Source organism: Vanellus vanellus, assembly GCF_965231255.1.
Source record: "Vanellus vanellus genome assembly, chromosome: 3".
NCBI lineage: Eukaryota > Metazoa > Chordata > Aves > Charadriiformes > Charadriidae > Vanellus > Vanellus vanellus.
Genome location: NC_138907.1, coordinates 10,519,390 through 10,539,204, shown reverse-complemented (window position 1 = coordinate 10,539,204; position 19,815 = coordinate 10,519,390). Strand labels below are relative to the sequence as shown.

General features: G+C 42.1%; 1 protein-coding gene across 1 annotated transcript; it reads left to right on the top strand.

Annotated features, from left to right (window-relative positions):
* Position 1: 1 nt before the first annotated feature.
* On the top strand, positions 2-17,907 carry PLEK (pleckstrin). Its single transcript, XM_082481767.1, has 9 exons — positions 2-83; positions 3,763-3,918; positions 9,227-9,408; positions 11,171-11,262; positions 12,010-12,194; positions 13,859-13,963; positions 15,463-15,546; positions 16,722-16,791; positions 17,667-17,907. The coding sequence occupies exons 1-9, from the start codon at positions 36-38 to the stop codon at positions 17,804-17,806; spliced, it is 1,062 nt and encodes a 353-aa protein (XP_082337893.1). The 5' UTR covers positions 2-35; the 3' UTR covers positions 17,807-17,907.
* The last annotated feature ends 1,908 nt before the right edge of the window (positions 17,908-19,815 follow it).

Genomic DNA, 19,815 nt, shown 5'->3' with positions numbered 1-19,815 from the left:
GCGCTGGTAGACCCAAGAGCAGGATTGCCTGAGACATGGAACGAGAACCGATGCGCATAAGGGAGGGCTACTTGGTTAAGAAGGTAAGTGGGCAGTTTTGGACTGAGTGGAGGAGAAAGCTAACTCTGAAAAGGTTGGGAAGGTGTACAGAAACATACTTTGGTTTCAGTAATTCAAAAAAGGATCATTTTTTCTGAAAAAAAAAAAAAAAAAAAAAGCAGAGTTCCTTGAGCAGTAAAACAATGTGGTGTTAGTAATTATAGAGGTACTTGCTTGCGTTATATCTTGTCAGAATACTACATAAGGCATTTTGCACGTATCTCAGATATACCTTTGGATCAAAAGTTTTGTATTTTTATTAAGTAGCCTAATGCCCTTAGTGGAATCTTGGCAAAACAGGTAGCAGCTTGAAATGGCCACAACCTGCTCAATAGCACTTAATCACTGAGCTAAACGTCAAGGAAGCATAGTGAGATTACAGAGGTCAAATCACCTTGGCCTAGAGACAGTGTGTGGGGCCACAGGCACGTCCCTTCTTTGGGAACACAGTTGCTGTCCCACAGCAGCTCTGGAGTCTTTTATGGTAGAGCCCATAGGATAAGGCCTTGACTTTTATTTAAATCCTTAGTGAGATCAGTCTGGCTTAAAGAAGCCAAACTAAACAGTGTCAGTCTTGGAGCAAGAGAGGAGCTCTCTCCTGTGGTGTCTCTGCTCAGCAAAATGAGAATTTCACTCATTAGAACAGCTGGCTGGACAGATCTCTAATCTGGCACCAGTGTTGTGAAGAGGCCACTCCTCAGTCTTATTTCCACTGACACTGAAAAAAAGTAAGTTCATAAAGTAATAACAAATCTGCAGTGATGCTGTCATGAGGAAGGAGAGCGCCAAACTTGTGCTGTGCTGATTGCACATCTCTAGTTCCAATGCCCTGAGAGGCAGAGCAAGTGGCTCACAATCTGTATTCCTCTGTGACAGGGGAATGGCTAGAAACTTAGACACTGGAACAATCCCAAACTGTGTGCCTGGCTGGGTATGCCAGGGAAAAGATGCATACAGATGTGCTAGTGTCAGTCCCTAACATTCCTGTGGGTGCTAGGTCCCCCAAAAATCTCTGTGTGCAGGTACTACTAAACTTGCTGCTGGGTGCTGTTGCAATGGTAACAGGGCAATGGAAATTGTGCCGATTTCCTAGAACAGCCAGCCTCGTTGGTGGCTCTGTCCTTTCAGAGGTAAGCTTATGCTGGTGGTGAGAAGCAGCAGTATGCTACAGGAAGGTCTGGAGGGCAAAAGGAGCAGAAGATATGAATCAGACTGGTACCAGCTGTTAGATATATCAGTGAGGCTGCTGTGAACTCCACAACCAGAGCTCCCAGCTAGGATGAGCATGTTCGCAATTAACCTTACCTGCTAATTATGTACTCTCCTCCTCTCCTTTATGCTTGTAAAGTGAAACCAAGGATTTGACCTCCCAAGGAGTCATCCATGCAGCCACAGCTCTTTGCAGAGAGCGAAGGCCATTTGTCACTGACTTTCTCCTCTTGATATTTACATCAGGCTGGGGAACAGTGCTGTGCTTGGGGATCAGTGCTTTTAGCTGGGACAATGTGACCTCCAGTAAACGTGGGCTCAGACTTCAGTGTTGATTTAGGTCACCTTAAACCTCTGTTTGTATATTTTGGGGACCTTGTGTCACCTTCTAAGCATAAGAAACAGCTAATTTTCTAGTCTTGTAGTGCTGCAGATGTTAAATAAGTTGTTCTATCAAAGGGAAGTTGTGTGTGTTTTTAAAATGGCTAATGATTTCAGAGAGCAATTCAAGGAACACCTGGCTATATCTGCAGTCTTAGGAGCAGGTGTGACAATTTGATTTTTAGTCCAGGAAAATCAAATCCAGCATCCTGCTTGGTTGTCTTTCGTGAGATGTTTTAGGTGAGAACAATGTGACCATGTTTGGGTTTGCTGATGGTGTGGATCTGATACTGCCAGTCTAACACTGCTCCGCGATGGCTTCCATTGGCAGAGCATGTCAGAGTCTGATCTTCAGGAAGTACTGGACTTGTCTGTTTATGAGCAGAAGTATTGTAACCTGTGGTAAGCCCACAGAAAAAAAGGAAATTGCAACAGCTCTTGTCTTGGCTCATCATCTTAATTGATTTCTTAGCAGAAAATCAACCGCTGGATAATTTTGCGCTCTCAAAAAATGGTAAATTCTTATGGCTTATTAAGAAAAAAAAATCAAAAGAAAAATAGCAGTCAACCCATATGTGACACCCAGATGAGACTCTTTTGTAGTTCCGTGTTTAGCTGGGTTTCCAGAGAACCCCCAGGGCAGTGACTTCTCTTTGGAAGGTAGTGTTCATTTTTGGGGCACCTTCTGCTTCCAGTGAGGGCTGCAGAGGCTGGGAGCAGGTCCTGCTCTCAATAAGATCTCAGCTGACAGTTTTCCCTCACCAACCTATGTAATTGAACATAAGGTCTGATTCAGAGTAGGGCAGGGCAGCCAAAAAGGATGTGATGGACAAAGGGTTCATTTGGTGTATCATAAAAAAAAAAAAAAAGACTGTGTTTCTGTCCCATTCACTTCTGCAGAAATATAAAATGCAAATATAATGAACTCTGCCCAGCTCTTAGGTTTAACAGATCAAACCAAGCCATTTGCACAGCGCAACGGTGGCTGCCTGGCTTCTGTCTGCAGCTTTATCACCACTCAGCCACCATGGTCTGAGGAGGACAAAGATGCTGTGGATGGAGCTGTAGGCTGGGGGAGGATAAATTTAGGTCTCTGTAACAGAAAGAGCAAGGGAAGCTAATATTTTTGAAGGATGGCTTCTTATTTGGGGCCCACAAATGTTGGTTGTGCTTTCGTAACTCTTCAGAGGAACTGGTGGGATTCAGCATATCTAAATGTTCCTTTGGCAGAGCAGAAAGTCACTTGGGTGTATGGGATTTTGGCCACTTTTGAAGCTGGTTGCAGGCAGGACCAGAGAGATCATCTAGCTAGAGTACCACAGTCATAATAATTCTAGAAGTTAATTGTGCTCAACACAGAGAAACAGGTTGTTCCTCTCTGAGTCCCTGAGAGTTTTGCTGTATGTTTCACTATATGTAGGATCCAGCTATGTCTTTATCTCTGTGTTTCTTGCATCTAACAGCTGTGTTTCCAGAATAGGAAGTAAAAGCTTTAAAAGATGAAATGAAGCACCTCAGTTCCTCACCACAACAGCTGGAGATACGCAGCCTCAGGCCCTTAAACTATTCATTTACTCTTACAGTTTGTTCTTATATATCTAGAAGTCCTCTGAGACATGTGCTTTCTTATCAGACAGCCAAGCTTCAATGACTGACTGTATTGTAGCATCAAGTCCTAAATACAGCACAGGATGCCCAAGTTAATGAAGCAGTCATAATGTTCCAGTTCACATCCAGAAATTTTGAGGATTATTCATAATATTACCACTATGTCATCTTGAAGACAGTGGTTGGGACTGACTAATACTGAAAATAAACACCTGCTGGTGCAGGAAATTTTGGAAAAATTCATGGCTGGGGTGAATACAAAGGGAGATTAAAGGTAGTCAGAAGAATAAAAACAATGTTTAACTGCATAGTAAGATGGGTGCGGTTGTGGTATGTTCCCCTTGAGACACTAACTAGAGTTATTTTAGCATCAATCAGACACTGCCTGGAAGGTCATATCTTCAGTAGATATCATGTGAAAAATGATTTAATGAACATAATATACATAGTGATTTATTGATGCAGGGCAGCATGTTTAATACCTGGAAGCCGATGTGGGTCGTGCTCTTGGAAGATGGAATTGAATTCTACAAGCGGAAGTCTGACAACAGCCCCAAAGGAATGGTCCCACTAAAAGGAAGCTCTATTAACAGCCCATGCCAGGATTTTGGCAAAAGAATGGTAAGTACTTTTTTTATAACAAGGATTGACAGTATACCTATACACCTGGAGGCACTGAAGGGGCACAAGGGTGTTGGTTACAAATTCCTTACACTTATCCAAATGGCAACTCTCACTTGTCTTAAAAGGTCACGAGCAGGCTTGGACTTTTGTAGTGTTTGAAAGGTGTGACTGCTCAGGAAAAATTCAAGATCCTTCAAGAGGAGCAATTCAGAAAGTTGTTTTGTTGTTTTTTGGTTTTTTTTAAATCTCTGAGTCTGTCAGAGAGCAGAGCCAAATTATATTGTTGTGAGGAAGCTTAGCAGCTGAATGGCGCAACTCCTGTAATAAATATAAATCTAGAATAAAGATGTGGGAAACTATTTCATGAACAGTGGAAACATTGGTTTATTGTCAGAGCAGTAACTGGCTTGCTCAGACAGGAAGGAGATAAAGGCTGTGACACAAATGCCCAAGTAACGCTGTCATTCCAAACTTCTTATTACCATTTTGTAACTACTCAATCCCACACTCTGGACATTCATGCAATCTGTGTTAATCGCACACTGCATTGTTACTTGTAGGGCTTTTGCAAGTGACTAAGAGTCACATCTACACTCAGAAAGAGAGCAAAAGCCAAAACTGATTGAGAGAAAGTAGTTCAAATGTTGCCTACACATTTGGCATCTCTAAGGTTGAGGGTAGCGAGCGCATAGACTGAGGTCCCAATTCCCAGTGAAACACACAGATCGCTATATTCACAAATTCAGAATCTTATTTGACAGAAAGTAAGATAAGGAAGATAAATGTTCAAGCATACATATCTTGTTATAGGGTTCCTGAAAAATAGTTGTTGGTAAAACACGATTTCTAGTATGAGCAAAGAATCATACTTTTAGGTAGTCATTTGTTATTTCAGCAACTCAGTTTCATCAAATAGGCATTATACTTGAGGAATATGGAAGATTATCCAATTACAGTTTAAAGAAATTTACTTCAAGGATGCCTGACTAAAGATAGAAGTCTCTGAGAGCATTACAAAATAGAAAGTGTGAGAAAATGCATGAGACGGCAAGCTTCACTTTCTCGTAGGAGTAAAGTGAGGAGAATTATAGCTGCCCCTGTGTTTTGTGGCAAGTAGAGTCAGGGTCCCTGGTGTCAGGTTTGGATCTGCTAGCTTTTCTTTTTCCTTCCTTTTTTCTTTTCTTTCTTCTGCTTTTTTCTTTTCATTTTATTTTTTCTTTGTGCAGACACCATATTTATATGGAGAAAAAAAAGTTGATTCTTATGGAGTCTTGTTAAACTTACATCTGTTAACAAAAAGGGGCTCTTAACTTACAAACTGTCTTTCAGGCAGTACAATAAAAGGATGGGGCAGAGAATAAAGATTGCTGTTAATCCTGTGCTGAGTCAAAGAAGTTGTAGATGGCTGCTTCTCCTGGGAACAAGAAGTTTTACATTACCTTGGAAATCCCACCCAGAGCAGGATCATCAAGAGCTCCCTGGGCTTCCTAGCTCTTTCTAGGTACTGGGAGTTGTCCACAGAAAGAGACTGTATTATCATGCCTGGAAGGAGAATTGCATGGTCATTCATTCCCACCCCAGCCCACCCATAGGGTTTTTGATCCCTGAGCTGGCAAGGGCGATTGTCCAACTGATTCAGAAGGGTTTGAGATTGACTGCTGGTCAAACCCATTTACTCTTCCTTATTGCCAACAGCTCCTGCCTGAGCCACCCTCTGGCATGGCTGGGCAAACGTTACTGCTTAACTTCTGCAGCTTCGGAGCTGACCTTCTGCTTCAGCCAGCGTGGCTATGTGTCAGTGCATTGCCTGGGTGCCTGCTGGGAGCTTTTTGTTACAGAACTTGACTTTACATCTTTTGCAAACCATGAATAATAAAAGTGAAGCATAATTATGTCTAGGGACTAGAGCGCAGAGCAGGAACATCAAATAACCAAATAAAGGAACAGAAATTATGTATATCTGCACACAAGGGCACCTACAAGAAAGCTGGAGAGGGACTTTTTACAAGGGTATGCAGTCATAGGATGAGGGCTAATGGTTTCAAACTGGAAGAGGGTAGGTTTAGAATAGATATTAGGAAAAAATTTTTCTCTGCGAGGGTGGTGAGACACTGGCCCAGGTTGCCCAGAGAAGTATATGCCCCATCCCTGGAGGTGTTCAAGGCCAGGGTGGACGGGGCTTTGAGCAACCTGGTCTAGTGGGAGGTGTCTCTGCCTGTGGCACAGTGCCCACAGAGGCACTGACATCATTATTGGTCTATAGTAGTTGCTTGGAAATGTCAGTAACACTAACACATTCAACAATAATGAAAAGATAATTTACTAGTGTATGTGCATTCTACAAAATAGGCAGAGAGGTCTTAAGTATCCGATGTCTGCTGAAGGCAGAGTGAGACACATCCTCACTTGCCCAAAGGCTAGCTTGAAGGATGTACCAGTTTGCAGAAGATGCATGGCATCTGTGTCAAAGGGCAATGAAGTCTTTGACGGTTGGGTTTTACATTATGCTTTGTTTTACATTATGAGTTTGCATAATGAGTTTTACATTATATTTCATTTCAGTTGCTGGGGCCTTTTCTGAGCTAGTATAGAGAAAAAAGGAAGGATCTCAGATCGGGGGTTGAGGCATCCAAAATACCTTATGAAAGTGAGATCTGATGCAGAGTTTACTGAAGTCAGTGGAAGAGAGCCAACCAACTTCAGCAGGTGTTGGAGCAGATCCTCCTTATTGAGTTGGTGAGATCGTGCTGCAAGTCCATAGCCCAACAGCCCTGGAGACGTATTTTCTCTTAAAATTCGCATTGTTCAAATAGTCAAAACTGCAACATGCTCATCCATATAAGCAACGCCATCACTGGGATTTTTCTTACAAATAGTTACTGCCCAATATGATTAAACCTAAATTTCTACATGTATTCATTGAAAATGTAGTATCTTGATTTTTGTCTTACTTTTCACTGCTTTACTATACTGCTGAATCCAAAGCCTCTGCATTCCATCCTGCCTTCTCATTGGTTGTGTGCCAAAACATACAGTTCTTCCTCGTATGGGAATTACTCTGTTTCTTAGTGGTTTGAGTACGTTTACTTCATATGGCTAGAAATTAAAGGGTATTTTTAGGACAGGAGTTCTGTAGGGTGAAAAGTGGGATAATTCTCATTAGGCCAGTTTTAAGTCCAGTCTCACTCACTTGCACCCAGTTTGGAGCAGGGGCTATTGAGCCATGAGTGGACTTGTATATTCATCTGGTTAGATTTCAGCTTTTTGAATCTTGTGTATCTGTATTGGGGCTGAGCTTGAAACCTCAGGCACATCACCAACACACTTTGTCTACTAAATCAATTGCAAAAAGCAGGTGCTGAGGGGAAAGGAAGCAATCCTGACTTTGCTAAACAGAGATATAGCCTGTTCAGAAGAGGCTGCAACTGCATATTTTGAGATTTTATTTCAAAATGCATTCACCATTGTTCACTGTTCTTCATCTGAAGTTTGATCATTGCTTAATGTGATGTTAATTCTGCTGTGCTTGTGCTTTCTGTTTTCCCCATGGCTTTCCCGTCAATAGCATTATCATGTATGGTTGCTCATAGTCAGATTAATTTGTCGTAACTTAAAGTATCTAAAATGTTGGTGTTTAGTTCAGTCTAATGGTCTAATTTTCTCAAAAGCACAGATACACATCATCTGAGGGAGACTTGGTCACTTCCAGTATAGGAGACTCAACCTCTTCACCAATTTCAGAGGAGGTTTGAATGTCCAGTTTAGTGGCCTAGCTTTCTAAAAGCTAAAGTTAAAAGAAAGAGCTTTCCCAGTCTCTTCTGTGTACATGAAATGAAAACTACTCTTCAGCATTTCACTGTACGTTGCTTTTCAGCTCTTCGACTTTGAGAATGCTGATTTTTCCTTTGGTAAAAGGTTGCTTTAATGCTTTGCTATTTCATTCTGTTAGTCTGGTGTGTGAGAATGACTCATAGATATTGTAACTTGGAGAGTTCTGTCTGCTTTTCACATGTACCGTACATCAATTTTCAGGACGTAGCTCTTTACTGCATAATCGAAAAGGTGGATGTTGCTGGAAATATGAACAGTATCAGATAAGAAAGTTACTTTTCTGTCTGAAAAGGATTTTTGAGGACCCACTGCTTTGTAAGTTTGAAATCTGTCTTCCATGAAAGTCAGTGGGACTTCTGCATAATTGCAGGGTGTCAGAATTCTTCCCATTGGCAACAATCTGGAGGATGCTTATTAGGGATGTTCAGAAATGTGCCATTTACAAATGTGGGCTTCTGAAGACTCATTCAGCGTTTTGATTTTGTTGCTGTAGATTCACCACTCTGCTCTTTGATGATAGTCTCTCCTTTACTTGCCCTCATAAAGCCATGCTGTTTGCTTGCTGATTAGCCTGTCGTTTTTAGATGCCTGCTGAGTCAGAACCTGTTGTATTTATTCTAATACAACTATAGAACAAATTACAGTTCCACTTATGGGGAACTATATTTTAGAGGAAGTGGAAACCCTCTTGCCTGAGTAATTAGATCCAGATTTTCCATCCAAAAGATCACTGTATAAAAACTAAATCAAACAGTTTGAACTTTGTGAGTTTTTTTTGGGTTTTTTTTGTTGTTGTTGTTGGTGGTTGTTTGTTTTGGTTTTTTTTTTCAGGTTGGTGTTATTTTTCTCTGCTTAGAACTGCCTTTAAAAGAGCTTTTCTAATTTTTGGGAAATGTAGTCTTTCCATTGTTGCTAATGTGTTTAGATAAGTAGTGATCATAAGGTGTAGCCATGGGTTGTATGTATCATCTCCCTACCAAGCCCTTAAAGGTTGGCTTGGCTGCAAACGTGTTCAGCTACTCTCCAGTGTGACTGTGACCTTTTCTCCCCTTGTGAATCAGTAGCTGAGCAACACAATGTGGTTTTGTTTTTTTTTACCTCCTTCAGACTGACCACATCTCTAAACATTAAGACAAATTTACACGCACTGTGAGCCTGCAGGGGCTGGGCACTTCAGCCTTTCAGCTGTGTTGAACTTCCCAGCAAAAGTTAAAATCGACAGCTATATCAACGCCACTCACTTTAGCTCTACTGACAACATCAGGATCACTCACAGGGGAATAACAAAAGGAGTCAGTTACCTGCACTGCCTGCTTATGTTTTTCTTCAGAGTTCTTTTAGTTTAACTGTGGCTCTAAGGCACTTTCCATAGTCTGTTAGGCATAGGTAGGCTGTCGTGGTGGTTCTAGGTTAATCGTGCCCAACTGGCTACACCAAAGTAACTTCTGAAAAAAACCCTCATTTATCATTCCAGTTCGTCTTCAAGCTCACTGCAGCCAAGCAGCAGGACCACTTTTTTCAAGCTGCTTACCTGGAGGAGAGAGATGCTTGGGTCCGGGATATAAAGAAAGCAATTCATTGCATAGATGGAGGACAAAGGTTTGCCAGAAAATCCACAAGAAAGTCTATCAGACTGCCTGAAACAATCAACCTGAGGTTTGTTCTCATAGCTTTGCTCCCCCGTTTACTTCCATCCGCAGGCAGTGTGCCAGATATGTAACCTCAGTCTGGAAGAACTATGAGTATGTCTGTCTCTGCTACCTCTCTGGTTTTCTTCAGAGTGCTTTCTGCATGACTAACAGTTTCAGAGCGCACAATGTGGCAGAAATGAGCTAGCAACTGGAACTGAGATGATCATTTTTAATACATCATCTTTTACCAAAACATGCTTATTTATCCAAGGATTTTGCTGATAAGGAGATTTCTGAGCACACTGCAGTGCAAAAGGAGACCCCGACCAAAGTGTCATTCTTCCAGAAGAGGCATTTTTATACAATATATAATTTATTGCAAAAATATTTTAAACCTTTTGTTTGCTCTCCAGAGAAATGCTGATGTTAGCCTAGTTTTTGATAGTGAGGGGAGAGTAATGCCTGCCAGAGAACTTGGAACTGGCAAAGGGAGAAGAGGGCACACATAGGAAGCCATCTGTTTGCCAGTACTTTAAAAAATTGAGGACAACTTATTTTTTGCCTCTGAGCAGTAAATACCGAGATACAAATGAGCCTGCAGTACTCCTTAGAGGACAGTAAAACTGCACAGGGCCAAGGTCCAACTAAATCTGACTTCACAGGATTCAGCAGAGGATCACCCTGACTAACAGGCCAAAGGACGTAGCCTATGACATTTAATATTTGTCCTTGTCATTCCAGAGCTCCAAGGAATTAGAGTTCTGAGCAAGTGAAAGGTGGGTGGGAGGAAGGAAATCATACCAGGGTCACTGAGGTTACTTAGGGCCTCTGAGAGCATTTAGGCTTTGGAGATGTCACAGCGACAGGTTTTCTGCTCAGCCAAGGACCTTTGGAGGAACATAAGCAAAGCAGTAAGCTCCCCTGTTGGCACCAAGGCTGTGGGGCCCTGGGAAGGTGCCTCAGCAGTGGGTGTTCCTCTCTTCACACTACAGTCAACACAAGTTTTTCCATTCTCAAAATATGGGGGTGTGGTGAGTCATCTGTGCACTCCCCTCTCTGCTCCCACAGCTGTGACAGTGATGTAGTGAGGCCTCCAGGCTTTGTAACGTAAATTTTTCAGGAGATTAAACTAAATCATGCTATAGCTCTGCAGAGATCAATATGCCAGCAAACATGAAGAAACATGTGAATGACAATGAGACGCCACCTGGAGTACTGTGTTCCGATCTGGGGCCCCCAATATAAGAAGCACAGGGACCTATTGGAGCGAGTCCAGAGGAGGGCCGAGAAGGGTGCTCAGAGGGCTGGAGCATCTCTCCTGTGAAGACAAGGCTGAGAGAGTTGGGGTTGTTCAGCCTGGAGAAGAGAAGGCTCCAAGGAGACCTTATAGCAGCCTTCCAGTACCTAAAGGGGACCTACAGGAGAGATGGGGAGGGACTCTTTATGAGGGAGTGTAGCGATAGGACAAGGGGTAATGGTTTTAAACTGAAAGCAGGGAGGTTTAGATTAGATATTAGGAAGAAATTTTTTCAGTAGTGAGACACTGGCTCAGGTTGCCTGCAGAAGTTGTCTGCCCCATCCCTGGAGGTGTTCAAGGCCAGGTTGAATGGGGCTTTGAGCAACCTGGTCTAGTGGAAGGTGTCCCTGCCTATGGCAGGAGGGTTGGAACTAAATGATCTTTAAGGTCCCTTCCAACTCTAACCATTCTGTGATTATATGATATTATTGTATGAACTGGCTAAAGCTTTTTATTTGCTAACGGTTTCTGTGGTTCTTTTTATTGACAGTGCTTTGTATCTCTCAATGAAAGATCCTGAAAAGGGAATAAAGGAGTTGAAGCTGGAAAAAGATAAAAAAGTGTTCAATCACTGCTTTACAGGTAAGGAGCTTTTGTTCCTCTTTTCCATACAATAAAGGGAGCACAGGGCCGAGAGGCTAAAGATAGATAAAACAGTTCTAAGCTCTGTAGAGCACAGAGAAGTTTGAAAAGAAAACCTGGCATATATTTTCTTGACCAACACAGGAGGTGCTCAAAGGATGAAGCTTGAAAAAGCGTTCATTTATGGCCATGGTAAGCAAGAGAGGAGGAAGAAATTTAACCAGTGCCAGAACAATTGAAGTAGATTTTTGTAGAAAGTTGCTGAAACACTTAACTCTAGAAGAATTATTCCTTTCTGAATTTTTCAACAACAAACTGTGACACATTGTCGTTCCTGTCCTGCTGCGAGTCAAATCTGTGGGTGCTAGAGTTGAAAGTTACCCTGTTTCGACAGCGCTGTGTCAGTGACATAACAGCCTGGAAGACTGTCCTCTCAGGCTTGTCTATCCTTTGTACTTCCCTAGTCCGTGTTGTTGAGGCTTCCCAGCTCAGTCCTACATCCCCTCCAAGCTTTCTTCTCCCTCAGTACAGCATTCAAGAGTTGTACTGGCCCCTGCCATCAATCAGATCTGCTGTACTTCACTGGATGACCTTGACACCTTTCCACATTAGCTCTCGGCATTGTCACTAAGAACATCTTTTAGGATATTGCTGCATAGATGGAGTAGGCTTGTTGCCTGTGTATTTTTAGGTTCCTTTGTGTCTGTCTTAGGTTGTGGCTGATATTATTTGTTCCTTTGTAACCAGGCACCTGTGTGATTGACTGGCTGGTGTCTAGCAACTCCATCCGAAATCGCAAAGAAGGTCTCATGCTTGCCTCTTCCCTCTTGAGTGAAGGCTACCTACAGCCCGCAGGGGATACATCCAAGGCTGCTGCCGAGGGACTGTCAGACACCCCCTTCTTAGATCTCAGTGATGCCTTCTATTACTTCGTAAGTGTTGTATTCTGGGTTTTTTTACTGTCTCAAACTTACTGATGCTCTGCTTTTCTCAGCCTTCTTGTCAGGTTTTTTAAGTCCCGGAGGAAAGAATGTACAGAAATGGAGAGATCCATGTTAATTGTCTTTCTCTACGCGATGTTTAGAATGAACTGTTTCATTGTAATATTTGTAAGCAGGACTTTTTTTTTTGTTTCTGGCACCCTTCTAAGTGTGAAGTGAGTGCTGAGATCAAGCTGAGTTCTTTTTAACTTAGACTTTGTTTCTGGTAATTTCACCAGTGACCAGAATTTAGCCATTAGTTCCCCTGATGATTCAGTGGAAGGGAAGAGAGTAATTCATTATCATGGGGCTTCTGAGAGTGGCACAAGCTACAAACCCATTTTTGTGCAGAGCCATCAAATCTGACTCAGCGTGTGTGTGCACACACAGGTACAACTTGCCTGTGAGTGGAGAAGCAAAAGTTTTTGATGTCCCCCAATAACACCTGTCCTGGGTAGTTTACCCAACCTTTTCAGTTTATTGCTTCATATCCTTTAGATTGATTTGAAGAACTTGTGATATCACAATCACAGTCAAATGCTGTTTTAAAGATGTTTGGCTTAGGATCTTGTGCTAACAAAAAAGTATGCCTTCTGTCAAGTAAAATGCTTAAATATTACAATTCTCTTTATATTTACCACATAGAATCACTCAACTTCAGCAAAATGAATCTCTCATTACTTCATTTGTTTTCCTAAAATGTGTCTCTGGTAGGGAGACTTTACCTGTGCAGCAATGGAAGCAGAGATGCTGCTGGTGAAGGCAGCCTTGTGGCCATCACAGTTCCTGGCTACCTGGGACACTTCTCCTTGCTCTGCTTGCTTTCAGCTTGTTTCTAGTTTGATTCAATACCAAAGTGGTGTGAGGAGGTCACAGCAGGTCAATGTCTGACTTGCTATCATACAAGTAGGCAGCACAGAAGTTTACTCTAAGCCATACGAATGGTTACCTACATTTACATCATTTGAACAGTGTAAGGTTTCAGTAAGCAGCATCACAATGTATCTGGTGTGGAATGGATGTGATGCATGGATCCTGAGACAGCCTGTGCTCAGTGCACACATCACACCATCACAGCTGTAGAAATTCGCAAATTAAAAAAACTAGGGGCGTTTTTTGTGGTTGGAGAAGACAGCCTAGATGGACCATTTTTCTTCCCAAATTCTAGATGGTTGTAACGGATGGAGGAAGAGGAAGGGTGTGTTGGGTGCAGGGATGGCCAGCCTGGAGTGTATTTGCTGTGCTGGTGTTCCTTCATATGAACTGCTGTCTGTGCATTTAAAAACCTGTCTGGGATTGATGCAGCCTGTCCATCATGAAGGAAATGTGATACTAAGAATCACAGAGAATGGAGGCACTGACATATACACAGATGCTCCAGCTCTCTTCAGATGCCCTGGGACCCCATTGGTGTAGTCCGGTCTCACACTGAAATGCTTCCATGGGGACTTGGAGAGCTCCTCAACTTCACTGGGAGATTTTTCCAGTAAAAGGGTTGATATTTTTGGGGTGGCAAAATCAGGGTGGAGGGGAAGCCAAAGAGAAGCCAGATTTGTATGTGTACATAAACATGCAGCAGCTGTGTAACTTCTGAATTTTCTCTTGTGGTCATGCAGCCAGACAGTGGGTTTTTCTGCGAGGGAAATTCTAGTGATGATGATGTGGTCCTGAAAGAAGAATTCAGAGGCATAGTAGTCAAACAAGGATGTTTGCTGAAACAGGTCAGTACTGCCCGTGTTCCATCCTGTCACTGGGCTGATGTTGCATGGATACAAGATTACTTTTTTACACCTAAAAGCTTTAGAGAAGGGAGAAACTAGCCTATGCCATCTCCACACTTGACAGATTTCATCTCTGTCCCTCTTGCCTTTGCACAAAGAATGCTTGTTGTAGCATGGCAGCAGGGCTTTTGCTCATCGTTGCAAGGTTTATTGCTCGTACTATGAAATAAGACAGTTTAGAGGTTTAATTAGGAAAGAGTGCTAAAGCAGGAGATGTGACAAGTCATTGGTACAATGCAGAACTGAACTCAGATAAAAAGGATGCCAATCCAATGTCCCTCTGGACACAAAACTGGATTCAGTTGCCAGTTTTCACAGGCTTTTTCAGCATACCTGAGCAAAGGAGTCTCTTCAGTCACTAATGTTTGATCCTGCCCTATCTGTAAGATGGGATATATATATGTATACCTTCCTTTCCAGCAAAACTTTAAGCAATATGGTGAACATCATGGTAAGATCCTTACTTTCCATTGATCAACTCTCTAGGAAGCCTGTTTTGGTGTTTGACCACCCACTCTGTAAAGAAATGTTTCTTAATATGAAGTCTGAACCTCCACTGTTAAAATATTCCTTGGGAGCCTAAGAACTTTTTGGTGGTACTCACCTGATTTCTCTTGCTTAGTCAGATGACTCAAAAACAATGGAAGACATTAGATACACGTCTTTGCTTTTACCCTGTCACCTTCAAGTCTTCCTAGTTAGCAAGAGCTTCCTTGCAAACAGCGTAGCTAATTGAGAAACTAATATTTTGAAATGCAGAGAGGAAGAGATTCATGACAGTCTTCCAGCAGTGTTAATCTGCATTTCGTCACCCTCAGTGAGTTGTGGATCATTGTTTGGAAGTGTCACTGCTTCTGCTGAGAGTACTTTCAGCAGACCTAGATTTTCCCCACCCATCATTTCAGTCTTGAAAACAGGCAATGAGGCATCTACGTCCATATTGGGAGGTGGTGTTATTTCTGCTTGATCTTCTCTGCCACGAACCCTCTCCAGGGTGTTTGAGCCAGATAAGCCGTTGTTGTCTTTGCAGGAAGACAAGAATTCATTTGGCTCATTGTTGCACATAGTTCAAGGTCCCTTCCTGCAAGACATTCTGCAGCCATGTTTTCTGGCAAGCATTTAAGCCCAGTTCTCGCAGACCTCATGTGAATGTCATAGCTACTGGTCTATGAGATGTGTTTAGGGGCATGTCCCATGTTGAAGCTGTTCTGCATTGTACAAAAAATAGAAAGAGAAACCAGTGTGATAGCCCAGCTGTTGCGCAAAACAGTGGGATGCAGAAAGGCCAGGTTCAAGTCCTATTCCAGTAAATATTTCCTGTCCAAAATATTCAGCTTTTTCCCTTTTTTATTTGCCTGTTCTCTCATGTGTGGGTAAGCTGACTGTAAGCGCTTGCAGGCAAAGCAGTTCACGGCATTCGTGGTTTTGAATTTTCCTAGGGACATCGGAGGAAGAACTGGAAAGTGAGAAAGTTTGTTTTAAGAGACGACCCTGCATATCTTCACTACTATGATCCTGCTGGAGTAAGAGACATTTGGTTTATTTCCCTGTTTGTTTTAAAGCTAATGCCTTGTAGAAATATCTGAATGGAGTATTTGCATAGGAATGTGTGAGAGGGAAGACCAAGCAGGACAGTGGGGCTGTTTGTGCTCACACAGCCTAACCATCCTCTGGAAAAACAGAGTGAAAGATGGTTTCTGGGGCTGCCAACTCAGGGTGGCAAGTTACCTGGGAAGAGGTAACGCTGAACTGGGCTCTCACCTCTTTATCTGTGATTAACTAGAATTAATGTGTGCTCTCGCTTGATTAAAATTAACTAGGTCATAAGTGCAAATGAACACAATACAGTCATTTTGCAGTTTATAACTGAGGTATTTTCTGTGTCAGGCTGAGACATGGTGTTCCATTTCTTGTGTAATTCTAATGGGCCAAACCCTGCCTTAAGAAAGGAAGGAGCATTACCATGGGCAAAACCTTTCCCCAAAAGCTGTCATTTAGGTATATTCACCCCACAGAGTTTATTTCATCCTGCGTTGCTGCAGGAGAAGTGCTGTTGGGGGTTACAGGGGCTTTATGCTGTGCCTGCCCCCTCGGCAGAGGCAGCCTAAACACACTGGAGAATCAACACTGAGGAGTTTCTGACCTCTCTATTCCCAGCTTGCCTTTCCCGCTCCTGGCATCCCCTTCCAAAGGGCTGATGTGTGTCAGCTTATAGGGGCTGCTGCTTTGAAACTTACACCAACAAATATGCATCTTCACCCATTCTTTGACTGTCACAGTCCCGAACTGCACAAGAGGGCAAGTTGTAAATAAGGGTATAGCTGCTCTTGCTGCTTGGTAAGAATACTTCCAAGATCTACTCTTTTTCTAACTAATCTCTATTCACTGTGACATCAGAAGAAAAGTTACAGTTGGCACAAGGCTTATATTCTTCTTGTACCTTTGTTCAGGACATGCTAAATACACTGCAGATCCTGAATTCCAAATCCCCAAAGAAATTTCCTATTTATTTGCAGGTCTTCCCCATACCACACCCCCCACCCTCCATGTCACACACAGACTGAGGATCCCCTGGTTTCCCAGGGGACATACTAAGTCAGCAAATGTTTTTGTTTCCATTCTGGAGTTTTAGTCAGATATTAACATGTAAACAGTTTCAGAAGTGTTGCATTTCATTTTGATTTCATGTACTCACCAGGGAGAAGAACCACTAGGAGCAATTCACTTGAGAGGCTCCGTGGTGACTGCGGTGGAAGATATGCCAGACTGTAAGGCACTATATTGAATGAGTTGTGTGATAAATTTTTGGTACATTCTTTCAATCTGCCTGAAATGACCTGTGGTTTTTACTCAAAAACAATGATTCAGTAATTGTTCTAGTAACCAGTCTCTCTATTGTTGTCTTCATTACTGGAGAAGGATACTGTGTTAAAGATAGCAATGGGGAATCACGTGTTTTGTCAGTTGTTTAGAGAAGACTTGTCAAAAGGACGATACCATCCCTATGTTAGGATAAGCAGCCTTTGACGAAGTAAGCTGAGTTTGCTCTTTTTAGTTGATGAATTTGGGATGGAAGCTTTACATTAGAAATGGTTATGCCAACAAATTATTACTGTTCACATTCTGTTCCCTCCCCCAGAACTAGAATTTGTGGGAACAGCAATGTTTAAGTGGTGCTGCAAGGAACAAGAAACACTTACTCCATGCATTCTCCTCTCCATGGGAGAGGCAGAGTATCATACCTACTGAGAAAGTCTGTTGGCATCTCAGCACCTGTGTAGGCTGTGCTGGCAGATATGAAAAGAATTGGAGATTCTGGATGTGACATGAATTTAAACATCTTGTTTTTGTAGCTGGCAAGGCACAGGAGGGTTTGGGGAATTTGACCTGTCTGCAGGATTGCAGATCCTTTCATGATTGGAGATCAATTAACCAGAGACTCTTGAAGGTGAAATGTGCAGAATTCATGGGTTGTTTCTCCAAGAGAGAGACCTATCTCATGGACCCCATCTTGCTGTCTGTTTGTGAAGGCCTGATCAGGCACAGCTGTAGAAAGGAAGGAAATCCCCTTTCAGTGTGTAAAGAAACGTAGTAAATACAAGACTATTTTCTCATAGCTAACTTCCTTGTTTCTTCTCTGTAGCCAAGAAGTATGATGTTGACAACATCCTCTTTGAAATCATCACAGCAAATGAAATCCACTATTACTTGCAAGCAGCCTCATCCGCAGAGCGTACAGAGTGGATCAAAGCAATTCAAGCAGTTGCTAGGACTGGAAAATGAAGATGATCTGCCAGGGAGAAGACAGCCAACTGAAATTAGTTACTCAAAACAAAACAGGAATTGTAGCATTTCACTGAGAGAAAGCAGTATCATCCAGAAAGGCATCCTAAGGCTTGTGGGTTGGGGGTGAGGGTGGGTAGTAAATTTCAGTTCTATAGTGGGCACTAGCAAACTAACATTTTTCCACTTGTGTTACGGTGATATTTTACTAAATTATACCATAGAACATGCCATATTAGTGTGTGCTGCTTAGAATAATCAGTCTACCTTGGGAAGGTGGTACCTTATACCTTTCCCTGCTGCCACAGCTGATAGTGAGAATTTCACCATTAACAGGGGACAGAGTTAAGTTCCCGCCGTAAGGGAGGAACTTAACTAGTCATGTACTATTCAGCCTGCGTTGTGTTTCAGTATCTTCAGATATTTCAAAGTCTTCCCAAGACAAGCTTTACACTTTCTTCTTTACCAGATCTTTTTACTTCTTGTTCACCTATACAAGTAATGCCATAGATTTAAGGAAAGAAACCAACTCACTTTGAAACCTAATTCAGTCCTTTATAATTCTTCAGCATTAAGGAGGGGAAGAATGCAGACAACTATGGAAACACCATGCGGAAATCAAGTACAATTCAATGACAGTGATATGAGGAAAAGTCTCTTCCCACGGTATTTCCAGCAGGAAGCAATCTCAGTCCAACTTCTTTATCACCCCATTTTGAGTTTGCTAAATTTCTCCACCAGAATCTGTTCTAGGACCATTGTTTCTTTTCATTTAGGTCTCCAAAGCAGTTGCTAGGGTGTCATGTACTGCTAATTTGACGTGTATGAATTAAGATTCTTACAGGAGAAGGGAAAGGATCCATGGGTTACTTATTTGAACTACTGATTGGTTTTGTTTAGTTTTTTTCTTTTTTAACCTCCAGCAGCAACATACTCAGCCCTTGGTTCTATGCCTTAGTAATATAAGAGAAACCTTATGCTTGCTGTAACTGAAATAAACATTATTAGTCAACAGGGTCAGTTTACCTGATCAATCTTTATATTTTTGTCTGACTGTATGTCTCTATCTTCTGAGACTTTAAGCCAGAGTTGAAAGTCAAGTTAATGTCAGATTCTGCATGTAGACTGTTCCTGATGCAGAGTGATGTTGCTGAGTCCAAGTAAACTTCAAAACTTTTAAAACTCTGTTTGTAGATCTAATAAGGCACCTTATCTTTAGGAATTCTTCTTCAGATCTTTTCAGTCTAAGAAGAAAACTGGAACTAAAACTTCTCTTCAGTTCTGTTTAATTATACCCGTATCTGAGCTAATGAGCCTGAAAGTCTTTTGCCTTCGTGTTGCTTATCCAGCCTTGCAGGGGCATCAGGTTGGCAAACACTGCATCGTCACGTCCATTTAAGACATCCAGAGAAAATCAGCTTCTGGCAGGCGTTTCCTGTACCTCACGCATGCTGACAGGATTGCCAAAGCCTGGTCTGTCATTCTGAGGAAGGAAGACTCATGGCAAAGAGATACCCTGCTTGCTCAGCCTGCTTTCTTGATAATTGCTTTGTGGTTGCTGTTTATTTTTGCTTTCAGAGCTCACTAACCCAAAAATATCCTATGGCACAGGAAAATAAAATTAAAAAAAAAGATACCCACACAACCAAACAACAGAAACTTGCCAAGCTTAGCAAGGAGGGATGCAACTGCCAATTTTTAATAAAACAGAAAAGTTTTACCAGTCTTTGACCATGTCATTTTTCCCTGCGCCTAGTCAAGGGTACAGCTGCCCACCTACGACCGGTATGTTTTCTGGTAGGTGATGCAGTGTATTTGTGGAAAAGCTCCGATGTTTGTACCAGACTATATCAATAGGGTCTCAAAACTCATAGGTAGTTCTTTTTAAAGGTAGATCACAAGGGTTTGTAGGTGTCTCTGATTCTTGGCAGAAACGGGAAGATTGGAAGTGTATGTCAGATACCACCTTACCTACGTTTCCTGCTATAAATGCTTTCATTTGGCTGACA